This window comes from Chiloscyllium plagiosum, unplaced genomic scaffold (genome assembly GCF_037043375.1).
Source record: "Chiloscyllium plagiosum isolate Xiang-an unplaced genomic scaffold, Cpla_swu_hap1 HiC_scaffold_13, whole genome shotgun sequence".
Lineage (NCBI taxonomy): Eukaryota > Metazoa > Chordata > Chondrichthyes > Orectolobiformes > Hemiscylliidae > Chiloscyllium > Chiloscyllium plagiosum.
Window position 1 is genome coordinate 23,876,629 of NW_028270151.1, and position 16,754 is coordinate 23,893,382.

Sequence of the window (16,754 nt, forward strand, 5' to 3'; positions counted from 1 at the left end):
ATTTCCTCCTGGTCCCTGTGCCAATTAAGTGAACCTCCTCTGAAGTGCCTCTAGTATATTTGTATCCTTTCTTAAACATGTAGACCAATCCTATACACTGTACTCCAGATGTGGTCTCACTAATACATTATAGAACAGTAGCAAAACATTTATTTTTATATTCCACTTCCCTGACAAAAAATAACAACATTCCACTTGCTTTCTTAATCACTTGCTATATTTGCATAACAACCTTTTGTGATTCATTTACCAGAAAATCTACCTCTGTACCATAGATTTCTACTATCTTTTTCCATTTAAATTTGATAAGATCCCTCATGGTAGACTGATTCAGGCATTTGAAAAGGTTCCTCCTAATAGGTTGATCTTGAAGATTAAGTCCACTGGGATCCACTGTGAGTTGGTAAGTTGGATATAAAATTAGAGCTGAAAATGTGTTGCTGGAAAAGCGCAGCAGGTCAGGCAGCATCCAAGTAGCAGGAGAATCGACGTTTCGGGCATGAGCCCTTCTTCAGGAATGCCCGAAACGTCGATTCTCCTGCTCCTTGGATGCTGCCTGACCTGCTGCGCTTTTCCAACAACACATTTTCAGCTCTGATCTCCAGCATCTGTAGTCCTCACTTTCTCCTGGATATAAAATTAGCTTGGTCATGACAGACAGAGGGTAGTTGTGGAGGGGTGTTTTTCTAACTGGTGGGTTATGACCAGTGGTATTCCACATGGATTAGAACAGGGACCTGTTGTTTGTAACACATGTAAATGTTTTGGATGAAAATATAGGTGGGTTGATTAATAATTTTGCAGATGACACAAAAATTGGTGGAGTCGTGATAGTGACAATGGTTACCAAGGGATACTGCAGGACAGTTAGAAAGTTGGGCAGAGAAATGGCAGTTGGAGTTTATTCTCGACAAGTGTAAATTGATGTATTTTGATAGGTCAAATGCAAGAGGAAAGATACAGTGAAAGCAGGACACTTAGGAGCACTGAAATACAGAGGGAACTTGGGGGCTCCAATCACTTCCCTAGCTTCCCACAGAGTTCTAAGGTACATCTGATCAGATCCCGGGGATTTATCCACCTTTATGCATCCAGCACCTCCTACTCTGTAATACAAACATTTTTCAAGAGATCGCTATTTATTTCCCCTTATTTTCTACCTTCCATATCTTCTCCACAGTAAACACTGATTCAAAATATGAATTTAGTATTTTCCTCATCTCCTGCGTTTCTGCACATAGGGGACCTTGCTGATCTTTAAGGGGCCCTTATCTCACCCGAGTTACCCTTTTGTCCTTAATGTATTTGTAGAATCCCTTTGGATTCTCCTTAATCCTGTTTGCCAAAACTATCTCATGTTCCCATTTTGCCCTCCTGATTTCCTTCTTAAGCATACTCCTACTACCTTTATATTCTTTCAGGGAATCATTCGATTTCTGCTGCCTATATCTGACGTAGGCTTCCTTCGTATTCTTGATCAAAACCCCAATTTCTCTGAATAGTCATCCAGCATTCCCTACACCTACCAGTCTTGCCCTTCACTCTAACAGGAACATACAGTTTCTGGACTCTTGTTATACACATTCGTTTCAATTTTCAATCCCTGTAGAAACGTCATTACCTGTGTTACTATTTCTAGCGAGATCTTTTGTGTTCTAATTTCTCCCTCCCTATAAAATATTGTCATTGTTTGCTGTTCACTATTTATGCCCAATTGTCTGACCTATCATTCATTGTTACTGAACTATATAGTTTTTCTGTAAATATGATGTTGTCTTTAACCTCTTTAGGTAATGAGCTTTGAATGGAGCTTCCTCCCGACCCTTTTTCTCTCATTGAAATAGGTCTTTTCTGAGTATTCTGACATGTCTCCAGAAATAATTGTCATTGTACATCCATTAATCTATCACTGAAGCTAGTTTGCCAGATAACTTTAATCAGCTCTGCCATCATGCTGTCATAATTGCTGTTTTTTCTACATTTAAAACACTAGTTTTAAACTCACACTTATTTCAATCAAACCTGATATGAGATTCAATCATGATATGATCACTAATCCCTTGGGGTGCCTTACCAATGAGGTCATTCATTAATCCTGCCTCATTGACAGTACCACATCTAGTTTTGCCTGTATTCAGATTTGGATTTAGAATACGCTACGCCAGAAAACTGTCCTAAAACATTCCATAAACTCATCATCTAGGTCACTTTCTCCAACCTGATTTTTCCAGTCTACATTAAAATTAAAATGATCCATGATTATTCAGATACCTTTCTCACAAGCACTTCCCTATTTTCAATATAATTAGTTGGAGATGTTCTCTGTTTGAAGAAGCATTTAAATTATTTCAACTCCATGTCTGTGCGAGTGGAAGCATTAGATCAGTGGCCATGCTTTTGGACCCAAACTACAGGGTAAGGTTTTGGGGTAAGGACATCAATTAGACAATTTCTGAGTCCTGATCCCATGAGAGACCCAATGTGATTTATTGAAAAGTTGGTTCATCAGTGGCCAGAGAGTATGCTCACCATTCACTAAAGGACAGTAATAGCCTCCCTGGATTTGAGGGTCAAAAGGGTGCTTTCCAGCCCTGAGAGACTGACAGACACATTTTCAGAAATGGGGGCTACTGATTTAGGAAAGAGTGCAACAAGAGGTGCAGATGCCCGCTGAAGGCGTTTTAATAAATATCACATGAAATATATACTGCAGCTGTGGCTATTTCACAGTCGTGTCCGTAAGAGTAAAAACTTATGAAGATTGCTGGCTGCAGAAAAACTGATTAAGTAATAAGAACTAAGAATGGGAGAGAATGGGTGATTTGTACTGAAAAGCAACCCATGTAATGTAATAATAGGCCTAGGAGTAGGTGAGAATGGATGACTGTGTTAAAAGCAACCCACATCAAAACAGGATGGAGTATGGGGTTGGTAAAAAGCATGGAAGGATGGAATCAGGCTCTAAAGTTATTGAATTCGATGATGAGTCCTCGAGGCTGCAGGGTCCCCAAGTGGAAAATAAGATGTTGTTCTTTAAGTTTGCACCAAGTCTTGCTGGAACACTGCAGCAATCCTGCGACAGAAATGCTGGTGTGGGAGCACGGTCGTGTGTTGAAATGGCAGGCAATAACAGCAGGGGGTTAATTTTGCAGACAGAACACAGGTATTCTGCAAAGCTGCAACCTTTGTGTGTTGTCTCCATAATGTAGAGGAGACGACACTGTGTACAGCAAATACAGTGGGCAAGATTGAAGGAAGTACAGGTAAATCGTTGGTTCACCTGGAAGGTGGGTCTGGGACCTTGGATAGTGAGGAGGGTGGGGATAAACAGGCAGGTATTACATCATCTGCAATTGCATGGGAAGGTGCTGTGAAGATGTGAGGAGGTGTTGGGAAAGAAGAAGGAGTGCACCGGAGTCTCCCAGAGAGAATGGTCCCTGCAGAATTATGACAAGGAAAGAGAGGGGAATGTGAGTCTGGTCATGGCATGGATGTGATGGAAATGGCAGCCTACAATCCTTTGGATGCAGAGGCTGATGGCAAAATAGGTGGGTGGTAAGTATGTCACAACATTCCAAAATGCTTTTAGAGCCACTGTAAAGCCGTACAAACTGCAATGAGATACAAATGACAAGATAGCGCTTTAGTAATAATAATAAAAGAAACAGTAGGAAATATTCAAAAGATCTAACAGCATCTGTGGAGAGAAACTGAGACAATTGGCTGAATTTTCCCAGCCAGAGAATGGCATGGTCATTCCTGAGAAATGAAGGAAAACCATGTGAGATCAACATCAAGGCAATTCCAAAACGGACAGCAAGAAGTCCCATTTTCCAACCAAGTTTTGAACATCAGGACAAGATTCTGCTAGTAACTGGCGAAAGGCCAATGTCATGTTTTAGCATGCATTACCATCTCATTATAAAATAATCTCATCTCATTGATATGCAATTTCCAAGTCTTCCACTCACTGTGCCGCAACTAGATGGCAACAATTGCTGATACGAAAGTCAGATTGGTAACCTGGTGACTCCAGCCTGCTTCCTACTCCTCCAGCTCTCTATCTCGGAAACCATTCACCAACATCCAGGACATGCTCACTAGGAAGCCCTGCCTTAACCAGGACTATCAGGTCCCTGCTGACAAAGTAGAATGCCAATTTCCCTCTCTCCAACATGTCTGGGACAATTGATCAGGCCATACTCTTTGTGAAAGACGTTCTTTGATCTGCCCGAAACTTGGTGGCCTTTCAGAACAAGGAGTTGACACTGACTGAGTGTTGCAGACTAGCACATTCCAAAGTCCAGGATTATATGCTGAGGGATACACTAAAGCTTGGGTCACCTGCTGCCACAGCACAGTGGGAAAAGACCACCGTTTGAGGTCTTCCAACCTAAGTTAAATGGGGGTCTGTTCAGTTATCGGACCATCCTAGTGCTTCAAACGCATGCGGATTTATTCTTATATATGTAAGAGATGTCTTTGATTTATTTGGATAAATTTAAACTCCAGTGTTTCTTTGCTTTCTTTATATGCTACTGTACAGAACTGAAGTGCATTTGTGTCTATGTAAATATTCAAATATATTTTTATGAATAAAGTATTTTTTGAAATATAATGCAAAAATTGATCAGTAACTGTCCAGGCAGCTCTGGATTGCTAGTGCTTAATTGGGTATATGGCTGGACTTCAAAAATGATGTTGACACCAGGAATCCTGGGAAGACCCAGCAGTGGTGAATTCTTCTGCCTGCAGTGGGAGGAAGGATATGATGAGCATGCCACCACTGGGACATGGTGCATAGGTAATGAGATGTGAAAGGCTCACGAAGATAAAATCTCCATGAAATTTGTCAAAATTGATACTTGTCCACTTCTTGGGAAAATTCAGCTCAACATTTCAAATATGCCTTTTTCAGAACAGATGCTTCACTTGTTGTTTTAAGGATAAACATTGGCCAGGAAACAGCCTGTTGTTTTTTAAATAGTATAATGTGATATTTCATATCCACCTTAGAAAGCTTACAGTTTTGTAGATTCTCAGTGCTCCAACAAATATTGACCTAGATATACGTTCAAGTCTCTGCGACAAGATTGAACTCATAACCTCTGACTCAGATAAAGGAGTGCTACATGAAGCCGAGACACCTTTAATCAAAGAACATGCATAACCTGCTTGACAAAATATGTAATATTTCCAGAAATAGGTTCAATTTTTTAAATATACTCACACGATGGTAATGATCGTTTTTGTCTCTGCAGCCACATTCACTGATTGAAATACAGCTGTCATCACTGAATACGAAACCATTGTTACATACGCATCCTTCCATGCACACAGAAGACTTATCACAGCTGTGTCCTGCATAGATATTATTGCATGCAGGAGGACAAGCTGGAGCACAGGTCGTATAGTAACTGTTTGGTGGACAATACTGAGCTGCAAAAGCAATATAAACATTTCCATGCAATCAATTCAAGATAGGTGGAAGGATAAAGGTAAAAATAATTTACATTAATTACAATACTCACTAGGATTTGTTCAGTATAAGCTGCACCAAGTAGGAAGACAAGTGAAACAATTTCAGATGCACAGGCATTTATAATAATCTTACAACAGTAGAGTTCCCTTGATTTTGCAGTGTAGTGGCTACCATGTTTGCCTCATGTTACATGAAAATACTCCAGTTAAATACTGAGCAGGAACATTGTTAAGGCTCAAATATCAGCATAAGGGGAACAGGCGTAGCTCTTTGCTTATGTTGAAGTAGTGGTGGCTCAACCTCTGAATCAGAAAATCCAAGTTCAAATTTCACCTCTCTGAGGTATGTCATAACATGTCTTAACAGGTTGATTAAAAATATCTGTACAGTTCAATTTCATTATTTTCAAACCCAGTGTATTCTTATTACAATCAACAGATTAGAGATGGCAAATAAATGCTCATCAACCAGTGATGCTCAAGTCCTTTGAATGAATAAACAAAAGTCCTCTTTGGAAGAAATGACTTGTCCTTGTATAGTATGTTTAGATTGGTGGATGGACAATTCTTTGTATAATAGGTTAGTGCTCAAATCTCCTCACCAGTTCTTTCCTCCTGGACTTCTTTGAAAGGCAATAACTCATTGACTGCTTTCTAGGATCTGACTCGATGGTTTCAGGATCTTTAAGTAATCAGGGTACATGTTGAACCTTGAATATAAATGTAATTGACCTTCTTCCACAGAAGGTTTTTTTTTTAGCACAAATAAATCCAATCCCATTCAACATATATATTCATGCACTCCGAGCAGCAGTGATGAGCAACATGAACCTTCAATGATTTTAATTTCCCAAACATTGGAATTTGATGCAACCTTAGTGTTCTTAATACCAGTCTGACAGAAGGCAAATGAGTCAACATTGGTTCAAATTTCATTCTAAGAGTTTCACAAGCTGTTTCGCTCAGCTATTCAATGGAAAAGGCTACACAGCCACTGGAGATCTCAAATCTCAGTGCTTTTTACATCTTACATTTATTACAAAATAAATCTGATAACACATGCTTTATCACACACATTCTCAGACCTTTCGCCAATATTATTTAATACTTACTATAACTATAATAAATTAGGAGATTGCACAATTTTACTTTAAATTCTATTATTATAGACAGCACCTTGCTCATTATTTAGTGAAGGACTGCATACAGGTATCATTTGATTTACACCTTTGTGGTTTTATGGAAGTGAACTAATTTATTTAATTTTGCTTATTACATGAAATGAGATCATAGGAGAAATTAAGCCATTCTTGCAACAGTCTTGTGAATCACCACAGACTGCACGGGATAATGTGAGGCACTGCTAACCATTAGGTTATTGTTAGAATGAGAAATAATAAACCTGCCTTGGGTTTATTTCCAAATACATGCTGATCACAGCACATTGTTATCTTGAACTGCGAATGGCTGTTAAATGCTGTAAGCAGCAGTTTGAGCAAATATATCATAGTATGCAAAAAATAGCTCCCTTAAGAGTTTTTCACTGATATATAACTATGTCTAATAGTTTATTTTGGGAGTATTCAGGAAATGTGTGATCAGTTACCTTGATCAAACAGCTGAGGACATCAGTTTAAAAAATGTTCCTCTTTTTGAAAGTGGATCTTATGCAAACTTGGAGTTGACAGTTCCGGGTGGAAAATACAGGCAAAATTGGAGCTCTGGCCATTACCAAAAATAATTGTAATAAAATATTTACAAGCCAGTGATCCTTGCACTTATGTTAGGTTAATACCAACAGGTGATCTATGCTGTTGGTCATGTAGCATATGTAGAGTCAGGGGAAGACTGAACTGAATTCCTCCAGAATGTAACTGCATTACAAGGGCTGTTTCTAGGTCTTGTACAGTATACAAGGGCTGTTTCTAGGTCTTGTACAGTACAGTTGGTGCCTTGGAAATTTCCTAATGCTGCCCAGAAGCTTTAAACAAAAATTTAAAAATATGTTACAAGAACAGAAATTGCTGGAGAAATTCACTGATGCTGATGAAGAGTCACCGGATTTGAAACATTAACTCTGCTTTCTTCTCACAGATGCTGCCAGACCTGCTGAGTTTATTCAGCAATTTCTGCTTTTGTTTCAGATCTCCAGCATCTGCAGTCCTTTGTTTTATGTTACTGTCTTACCTGTATGGCCCAGGCCTTTATTTATCCTAAACCCACAGGTTGGGTTTACAATCACCCCTTGCCAACGTGGGCCAACTTTTATGCTGGGCTTTTGAGAATCAGGTTACAGGAACTCCCAATGGAGGGAGTTTCTTCATTCTCTTGTACTGATTGTTATTTTTGTGTTGCTGGAGGATATAACCACCCATATTTTGATTCGTCTCTGGGGGTTAGTGTATCGGTCCCAAGTGATGTGCTAAATCTATGGTTAGTACAAGTCAAAAGTATTGATTATCTCATATTTCTTGTTGTTTTAACAAAATCTATGTATCTCCATCAACTGGTTTGTTGTATCACATTGTGACAATGTTATATTGTTCCATATGTTCGAATAGCAGTATAAATAGGTATGTGAGTTTTTAACTCTCATTGACTTCACCTTTATCTCTTGTTATCAATATAGTTACTTACGACAGAAAGTACTGTTCCTCCACATGATTTCTACTTCCTCTTCCTTACAAGCAGCAACATAATTTTGGAAATTATCACAGAGTGTTGAAATCATGGCACTATATTTGCACATATCTTGAATACAGTTCTCGATGAAAATATATGGATTAACAAAGTGATGACAAGGTATGAATTTATCACGCAGCAGCTCCTGGCACTGGGACTCAATAATTAGTTTCTCTTCTGGCGTGCAAAGAGATGCCATTTGTTTTTTGTTGTAGCCTGGTTGACAGCTAATAAAAATAGAAAGCACAGCTTTTATTACATTTCAAATATTCTAGCTTTGAACAACATGTCCTCAAAATGCTATTACAACTGTCTGCAAATAAGTGATGTTAGTGGCATACTTAAACATGATTAACATGTCTTTATCAATTAATGTGCTCCTTTTTCCATTGAAGGACAGATACAAATGTGATATAAGCACATTAATCATTTGCTAAGGAGTGTGTCTATTATCATTTTTAGCTATATGTGTGTTACAAAATTTCAATCCTAAGTTTTGAAATGGCCGTTTTATACTGAAGGATTGATTTATACTTACATCTGTTTCTGATTGTGTTGATGCTTTTTGACTAATTTCAGTTTTGTTCTATTTAATATATATAATAAATGAGAAAAAAATATTTTTGAGTCTCTGTGATGCATAAAGGTTTAAATCCTACCCTGCATTGCTATATTCCTCTGACTTCCAACTGTTTCCAAAGTGAGTTACACTGGGTGCAATTAGACCATCAGGCATTAGCAACTCATCACCCTTTTGGCCGTTGTAATTACCACACAAACCACACACCTACAATAACAGAGAGATGGATTAACAAATGTGATAATACAGAAACGATGACATGAGATCAGTGTACTGTATACTATAACACAAAGCTTAAAAAAAGAGTATCTTCAAAAATTCTTCTTCATTTAAAAAAAACCTGACATTAGGAAAGCTAAGACAAATCTTCCAATTTCAAATGCTGCGAAATGTCAGTTCCCAGATGCTGGGAAAATGGCTGCAGAGATCAGTAGACCAACATGTAATCCTACAGTACTTCCTCAGGAAGTCTGTAGTTTACCACTCCCAGGCGCATTACAATAGCCATAAGCCCAACATTTGGAGTGAGAGGACAGGAGGAGAAATTCCTGATTCCTCGTGGCTCTTTCTTGTCAGCATTTATGTGATAAATGGAAAAGCATTCCAAAAACTGAGAAGTGGAGCTTGAACTCTGAATCCAGATCGCTAAATCTCCCTGTATCTCAAACCTCCTGACTTTATGATGAGCAACCTTATCAAATGCCTTGCTGAAGTCCATATCCACCATATCCACTGCTTGACCTTCATCAACCTGTCTCGTCACCTCCACAAAGAACTCAATAAGATTTGTGAGGCATGACCTGCCCCTCACAAAGCCATGCTGACTGCATTTAATCACACTATGCTTTTCCAAATAGTCATAAATCCTATCCCTCAGAATTATTTCCAAAACATTGCTGACCACAGACGTAAGACTGACTGGTCTGTAATTGCCAGGGATTTCCCTATTCCCCTTCTTGAAAAGAGGAACAACATTCGCCTCCCTCCAATCCACCGGTACAACTCCCATGGAGAGTGAGGAAGGAAAGATTTTGCCAGTGGTTTAGCAAACTCCTTTCTCGCTTCCCGGAGCAGCCTAAGATAAATCTGGTCTGGTCCTAGAGAATAATCAATCTTAATGTTTGCCAAAATTTCCAGCACATCAACTTCATCAATCTTGATCTGTTCACGCCTGTTTCCCAGCTCCTCAAAGTTCTCATTCACAATAAAGTCCCTTTCCTTAGTGAAAACCGAAGCAAAAAAACTCATTTAGGGCTTTCCCTATCTGCTCAGACTCCATGCACAAGTTCCCTATGCTATTCCTGACCAGCCCTACCTTCTCAATGATCATTCTCTTATTCCTCATGTATGAGTAAAATGCCTTTGGGTTCTCCCAATCCTTCCTGCCAAGCCTTTCTCGTGCCCTCTCCTGGCTCTCCTGAGACCATTTCTAAGCTCCTTTCTAGTAAGCCTGAAATCCTCTAAAGCTGTGTTAGATCCTTGCTTCCTCCATCTTAAGTAAGTTGCCTTCTTCCTTTTGACTAGATGCTCCTCTGTTCTCGTCATCCAAGGTTCCTTAATCTTACTCCTTCTTGCCGGTCTCAGAGGAGCAAATTTGTGGTTCACTCACAACAACTGCTCCTTAAACAGTCTCCACATGTCTGTTGTGCCCTTTCTGTGGAACAATTGCTCCCAATCTGTACTTCCCAACTCCTTTCTGATAGCGTCGTAATTTGCTTTTCCCCAATTAAATATCTTCCCTTGGTAACTGCTCCTTTCTCTCTCCAAGGCTATGGTAAATGTGAGGCAGTTGTGGTCACTGTCACCAAAGTGTTCTCCCACCACGAGATCTGACAAATGTCCTGGCTCAGTGCCGAGCACCAAATCCTATATGGCCTCTCCCCTCGTCGGCCTATGTACATACTGAGTAAGGAAACCCTCCTGAACACACCTGACAGAAACGGCTCCATCATATCATCTAGATTAAGGAGGTTCCAGTTAATATTGGGAAGGTTGAAGTCACCCTTAATAACAACGCTGCTACATCTGCATTTTTCCAAAATCTGCCGGCCTAGGAGTTCTTCAATCTCCCTACTGCTATTATGGGGTCTGTAGAAAACAGCTGCTCCCTTGCTGTTCCTAACTCCATCCATACTGACTCAGTAGACAAACCTTCCTCGACAACATTCGTTTCTGTAGCTGTGATGCACTCTTGGAATAGCAATGCTACACCCCCTCTTCTTTTTTCACCCTTCCTGTTCTTTTTAAATGTTCTAAACCCTGGAACATCCAGCAACCATTCCTGTCCCTGTGAAATCCACACCTCTGTCATGTCTACAACATCATAGTCCCAAGTACTTCACTGCTGAAGCCTGCTCATGGTGAGTTAGCTGTGCTCCATAATCTCATTTATCTGTGTGCCCTATATTTACAAATGTACAATAAAAACCATCAAACCTTTCAAGTCAATAGTTCATCAAACTTATCCTGTCTCCCAAAAGTATACACTTTCAATACAAGAGTTATTAATGGTTTGGTATGAGAACTCTATATTTGTTTTCTTCTTTCGCTCAGACTAATACTGCTAAAATGATCCAAAGCAACTAATCCTTGACAGCAAAAGGGTCAACCCTAGCAACTCTGGAGTTTATACTAAAAAGGAGCTTGGGGAAATTCAATCTGTTAGGAGTTGTTAAGTTTGACTCCAGTATCCTGTTCTGTGCTGTTAATTCCACAACCATGGCTCATATTTTCTTTGCTCTGAATTCCTCTCGACATCACTCTCAGGCTATATCTGCGCAAAGGTATGGAAAAATGCACTAGCATTTTTTTTCTTCCTTTTGTAGATATGCTGAAATTTTATAAATTTCTTCAATGATGACCTGTTCCGACCAGGTATTTTTACCATATTTTGCATTTGCTGCTAATTTAATTTCAAATTTACACAGTAGAATGAAATCACATCAGGATAACAGAACTATTTACTTAAATCTTTCATGAAAAAAAATCCTTTCACCGCCTTACCGAAGACAGTATTTTCATGAAGGATTTATAATATGAAAAAATATTTATTATATTTAGATTACATTCTATTAAAATATGCACACATTATTAGGTTATTCCGTAACTCACTGAAAAACTATTAATTTTATAACACTTGCTTACACTGTGCCCTGAGTCACTGTGGTTTGATTACAGATTCTCAGTTCTTTAGGGAATATTGGAGGTCCTTTCAAATATATGCATAATATTTTGGTAGACCATGAACTAAAATGCATGGTTTGCTTACCTTTGAATAATATGAGTTTGGTAAATTGATCTCAAGATTGTGGTTGCCATCATATCTCAGTGACATTCCAAAATCTGTCTCAACAATTGTGTTGATACCATTTGTTAGAACATTTATGCCTCTCAAACGTCTCTGCATTGGTGTGCGAATGCTTTTCCCATTTAGCTGGAAAGTAAGATCCTTTGTATGAGAAAGCCACCATCAAATGGAGCAAAATGATGATGATACAAAACAACTTTTCAGAACTAAAAAATAAACAGTAACCTCTGAATAGAGAGGGAAAAATATGACCAACTTAGAGCATGGTGGTGTGGTGGGAGAGAGAATGTTTTCTCAGATGTAAATTCTCAGTCAGTTTATAAAGAATGGATTTCCATCTTCCTTCTGTCATTCAACAGGGTGCAATGGATTACCCACCCAATTTAGGAAGTGCTCAATGTTCATTATCATTGATTTAAGTGGAAATGAAATTCATAAGGTTTCTATTACAGACTATTCATTTACAATTTTACAGTTTTGCACTCAATTGCAAGTTTGAAATCTGTTCCTATTAACTTACAATTTTGTCATATATGTTACAAAGATGAAAATGTATCCTGTAGATTAGTGCACCACTGTTTTAATGTGCAAAGTAGTGAGCTATAGCCATTTCCACAAAATCTGAAAATATTCTGAACAGTGTTAGATGTCATGGTGCCAACTTCCCTCTACGCGATGTCTGAGGCAATTGGGCAGGGCATCTCCAGACAGCCAGACAGTTGACTCGGTGGACAGCTGAGCTTATAAGATGGTGCTGGTAGCAGGAATCACAGAAGGACTTGGCCGTGACAAGTAGCAAGATAGAGAATACACCAAGCAGGGCACCATTGAGGTATGATACAAAGACAATGAAGTGAGTTTGGGTAAATGGCATGAGAAATCCTGCTAGGGCTCACAGATCTAAACCATGAAATTCACCAAAAATGACACTGAGCCAATTTATATACAAATTCAGTCCTGAATTACAGACTTAAAATAGTTTGTATGAAAAACAGAAAACAGTTCACTGCTGCAATAGGGGTTGCCATCTCAGTCTAAGACATACTAAGGTGGAAGAGACAAGTGAGCATGACTCACCATCTAATTGTTCTATACAGTAGTGTAGATTTGCAATTAGCAGTGAAACAATAGTGTTCGCAGCTGACCCTGAAGACAGTTGCCCAGAAAAATCTAGCATTCTCCATGATGGGTATTTTCCCTTTCCTGTTAGCAGCTGAAATCTGGTGCCTAATCAAGATGATGCCCTGGCATGCAGCAGAATTGATGTTGATGAGCAGATAGGTAACCATCAGCATTGTAGTTTTCATACACAGCAAACCAGGAAGTTATACGTGGCCAAATGTTAAATGCTCAGGTATCAAAATAGATAGTAAATGCAACATATTCTAAATAAATATACATATATAAAATATATTCTAACAGGATAGAATTTTTAATAAATGTGAAGAAATTTGCCATTCCATTGTTCTAAAATTAGCTTTTCATAGGCAATGTAGAAGCTAGCAGTAATGCTGAAGTTAGTTTTTCTGGAGAATAGGGTGCAACATTTTCCAGGGTTTTTATAAGTCTAATAGTGTTAAAATGGAGGTTTTTATCAATTCATTATTGTAAGGACAGTTTCGTTATCTTTACCACCACAAAATGCAGGACATTCCAGCCCCCAGTACGAAGGCTAGAGCACAGTATAGATAGTGCTTCATTCATTCATATTAGAATCTTTCACTTACTGAGCATACAACAAAGCAACAGAAAGAAAAACTGAAGGTTGTTACAAATGAAATCTTCTGAACTGTAACATTGCACATTTTTCAGCACTGTCATGATCTTACCAAGATCCTCCTGTTCTTCTGCAGCGTGAGGTGAACACCATACACATCTATGTAGATTTCTCTCAGATATGTTGAGAGGTTCTGGCTATGCGCTTCATTCAATGCAGTGATGTTGATAGGAACCACATTGCTGTTGTCAGAGACCCTTACCAGGGTGTATGCACAAGTGCCCGAGAATGTGTACACGATTTTATCAAAGGTATAATAGTGAGCATCACCATCAACAGAGCAGGATGCACTTCCTAGATAAACAATAATGGTTTAGTGATAGTCTGGACAAGCTTTCTATGGTTAAAGAAATGCTTTCAAATAAGTACATTAAGTTGCTTCAGAATTGCTTAATTTCTGACTGTTCTCCTGAATTTACTGACCCATTCTCTGCCATGGGTATAAATACTTCCAAGTTGCCATTTCTCAAATGGTTTTGAATCTTTAACAGTGACTGTTGAAAAGAAATTCAATAATTTAGGGTCATTGCAGCCAAGTTTGCTCCTGCTCTGTTAAATATTCAGAAAATCAACTTTGAATGGTCAAATGGATATTCCAAGATGCTTTACAGCCAATTAAATAGCACTGAAGTGTAGTCACTGTTGTGATGTGGAAGACTGGGTAAAGCCACTGGGAAAAGCCCACAGCTTATCTAGCTGTGTGAAACTACACAAAGTAAACAAATTAAGGGCATTACTGGTGACAATTCTTCACAATACCTCTGGTGTCCTCTAAGGATTGATCCTTAGCCCTCTGCATTTATTATCTACATCTGCCCCATGGCAATATCATCTGAACTCATGGTGTTGCTTTTCACATAAAGGCTGACAATACCCCCTTCCACCTCATGATCACATCTCTCTTCACTCAATTTCTAGACTGCTTATCGAATATCCATTAGAGTAGAAATTTCCTCTACTTAGTAATGGGAAGACTGAAGTTGTTGCTTTCAGTCACCATTCCAAACTCCATTCCGTAGTTATAATTCCTTCCCTCTCTAACAACTGTTAAAAAAAAAGACTCTTTGTCAACTTGTTTTCATTATTAACCTGACATTAGCTTTTGATGACATGCCCACTCTATCACTAAGGCCACTCAGTTTAAGGGATCAGGGATGGGCAACAAATGCTGACCTTACCAGCAATGCCTACATCCCATGAGAAAATGAATGGGAGTAGGACACAAGTTATGAGTAAAATCCAGGCACATTTACCTCAAAACTCAAATTTTATTGCTTAAATAGCTTTTAAAACCTAACCTTTCATCTTTCTATACTTTTGAGCTAAAGAAACCACTCTCTAATGGCAGATTATTGTGCTACCACATTGTAAGGTAGGTTACTAACCTGTCATGTGACAGCCCAGCTCTCCATCCTGTCTCTCACATTTTTCCAACACTCCACACTTCCAAGCTGTACAGTTGATATTATTTTTGCCCAAGCATGTACAGCGTTCGGTACAGTTCTCATGTGTGAACCAACTTTCATTTAGCTGAAAACATTCAATCAAAAGCACATTGTTAAAACAAAAAGATTTCAAAATGAGAAATAGCTGAATGGTTACATCATAAAATCTAGCTTATTGTGACACTGATTCAGTACCGCTCCATTACTCATCAATGAGGATAGGATGCCCGGAAATTACGTGATCTGCTTTCAATTCACTTAACTAGCTAGTCAACATTTTATTTCTGTTTTCTACATCTCTGTACATATGAAGAAAATTGAGTGCATTACACATTACCAGTGTCTTCAGACTTGGTTTATGATATCTACTCTGTTGGTACAAGAAGACATGACATGACTGAAGCATCTTAACTGTGATTGCCTGATAATTAATGCTTTTTGTTCTGAACAGCATCAGCATCCATCATTACAACCACTTCATATATTTTAAGAAGACCTTTATGTAGGCATAACAGATAAGTTATTTTATAATAATAGACAGGAAGTGCTGGATAAACTGAACAGGTCCAGCAGCATCTGAGGAAAGAAAGACAATCAATGCTTCCAATGAAATGTAATTCTTCCTTCTTTTTGGTTGAAACATTCTGTGAAACGTTTGAAGCTGATGATCAGCCTACTATACAGTCATAGAGATGTACAGCATGGAAACAGACCCTTTGGTCCAACTCGTCCATGCCGACCAGATATCCCAACCCAATCTAGTCCCACCTGCCAGCACTTGGCCCATACCCCTCCAAACCCTCCCTATTCATATACCCATCCAAATGTCTTTTAAATGTTGTAATTGTACCAGCCTCCACCACTTCTGGCAACTCATTCCATACACATAGTGCTCTCTGTGTGAAAATGTTGCCGCTTAGTTCCCTTTTAAATCTTTTTCCTCTCATCCTAAATCTATGCCCTCTAGCTCTGGACTCCCCAATCCCAGGGAAAAGACCTTGTCTATTTATCCGATGCATGTCCCTCACGCATTTATAACCCTCTATAAGGTCACCCCTCAGCCTCCGACGCTCCAGGGAAAACAGGCCCAACCTATTCAGCATCTCCTTATTGCTCAAACCCTCCAATTCTGGCAACATCCTCGTAAATCTTTGCTGAACTCTTTCCAGTTTCACAACTCCCGATAGGAAGGAGACCAGAATTGCATGCAATATTCCAAAAGTGGCCTAACCAATGTCCTATACAGCCGCAATATGACCTCCCAACTCCTATACTCAATGATCTGACCAATAAAGGAAAGCATACCAAACGCCTTCTTCACTATCCTATCTACCTGCAACTCCACTTTCAAGGAGCTATGAACCTGCACTCCAAGGTCTCTTTGTTCAGCAACACTCCGTAGGACCTTACCATTAAGTGTATAAGTCCTGCTCTGATTTGCTTTTCCAAAATGCCGCACCTCCCATTTATTTAAAGTAAACT

General features: G+C 39.0%; 1 protein-coding gene across 1 annotated transcript in view; it reads right to left on the bottom strand.

Moving 5' to 3' along the window:
- LOC122555641 (IgGFc-binding protein-like) overlaps positions 1-16,754 on the bottom strand; it is a 128,899-nt gene that overhangs the window by 3,608 nt on the left and 108,537 nt on the right. The window contains exons 55-60 of the mRNA XM_087993366.1: positions 15,213-15,357; positions 13,880-14,121; positions 12,012-12,176; positions 8,823-8,950; positions 8,119-8,390; positions 5,231-5,439 (exon numbers count right to left, since the gene is read on the bottom strand). Coding sequence (XP_087849492.1) covers positions 5,231-5,439; positions 8,119-8,390; positions 8,823-8,950; positions 12,012-12,176; positions 13,880-14,121; positions 15,213-15,357 — 1,161 coding nt within the window. The remainder of the gene's footprint in view (positions 1-5,230; positions 5,440-8,118; positions 8,391-8,822; positions 8,951-12,011; positions 12,177-13,879; positions 14,122-15,212; positions 15,358-16,754) is intronic.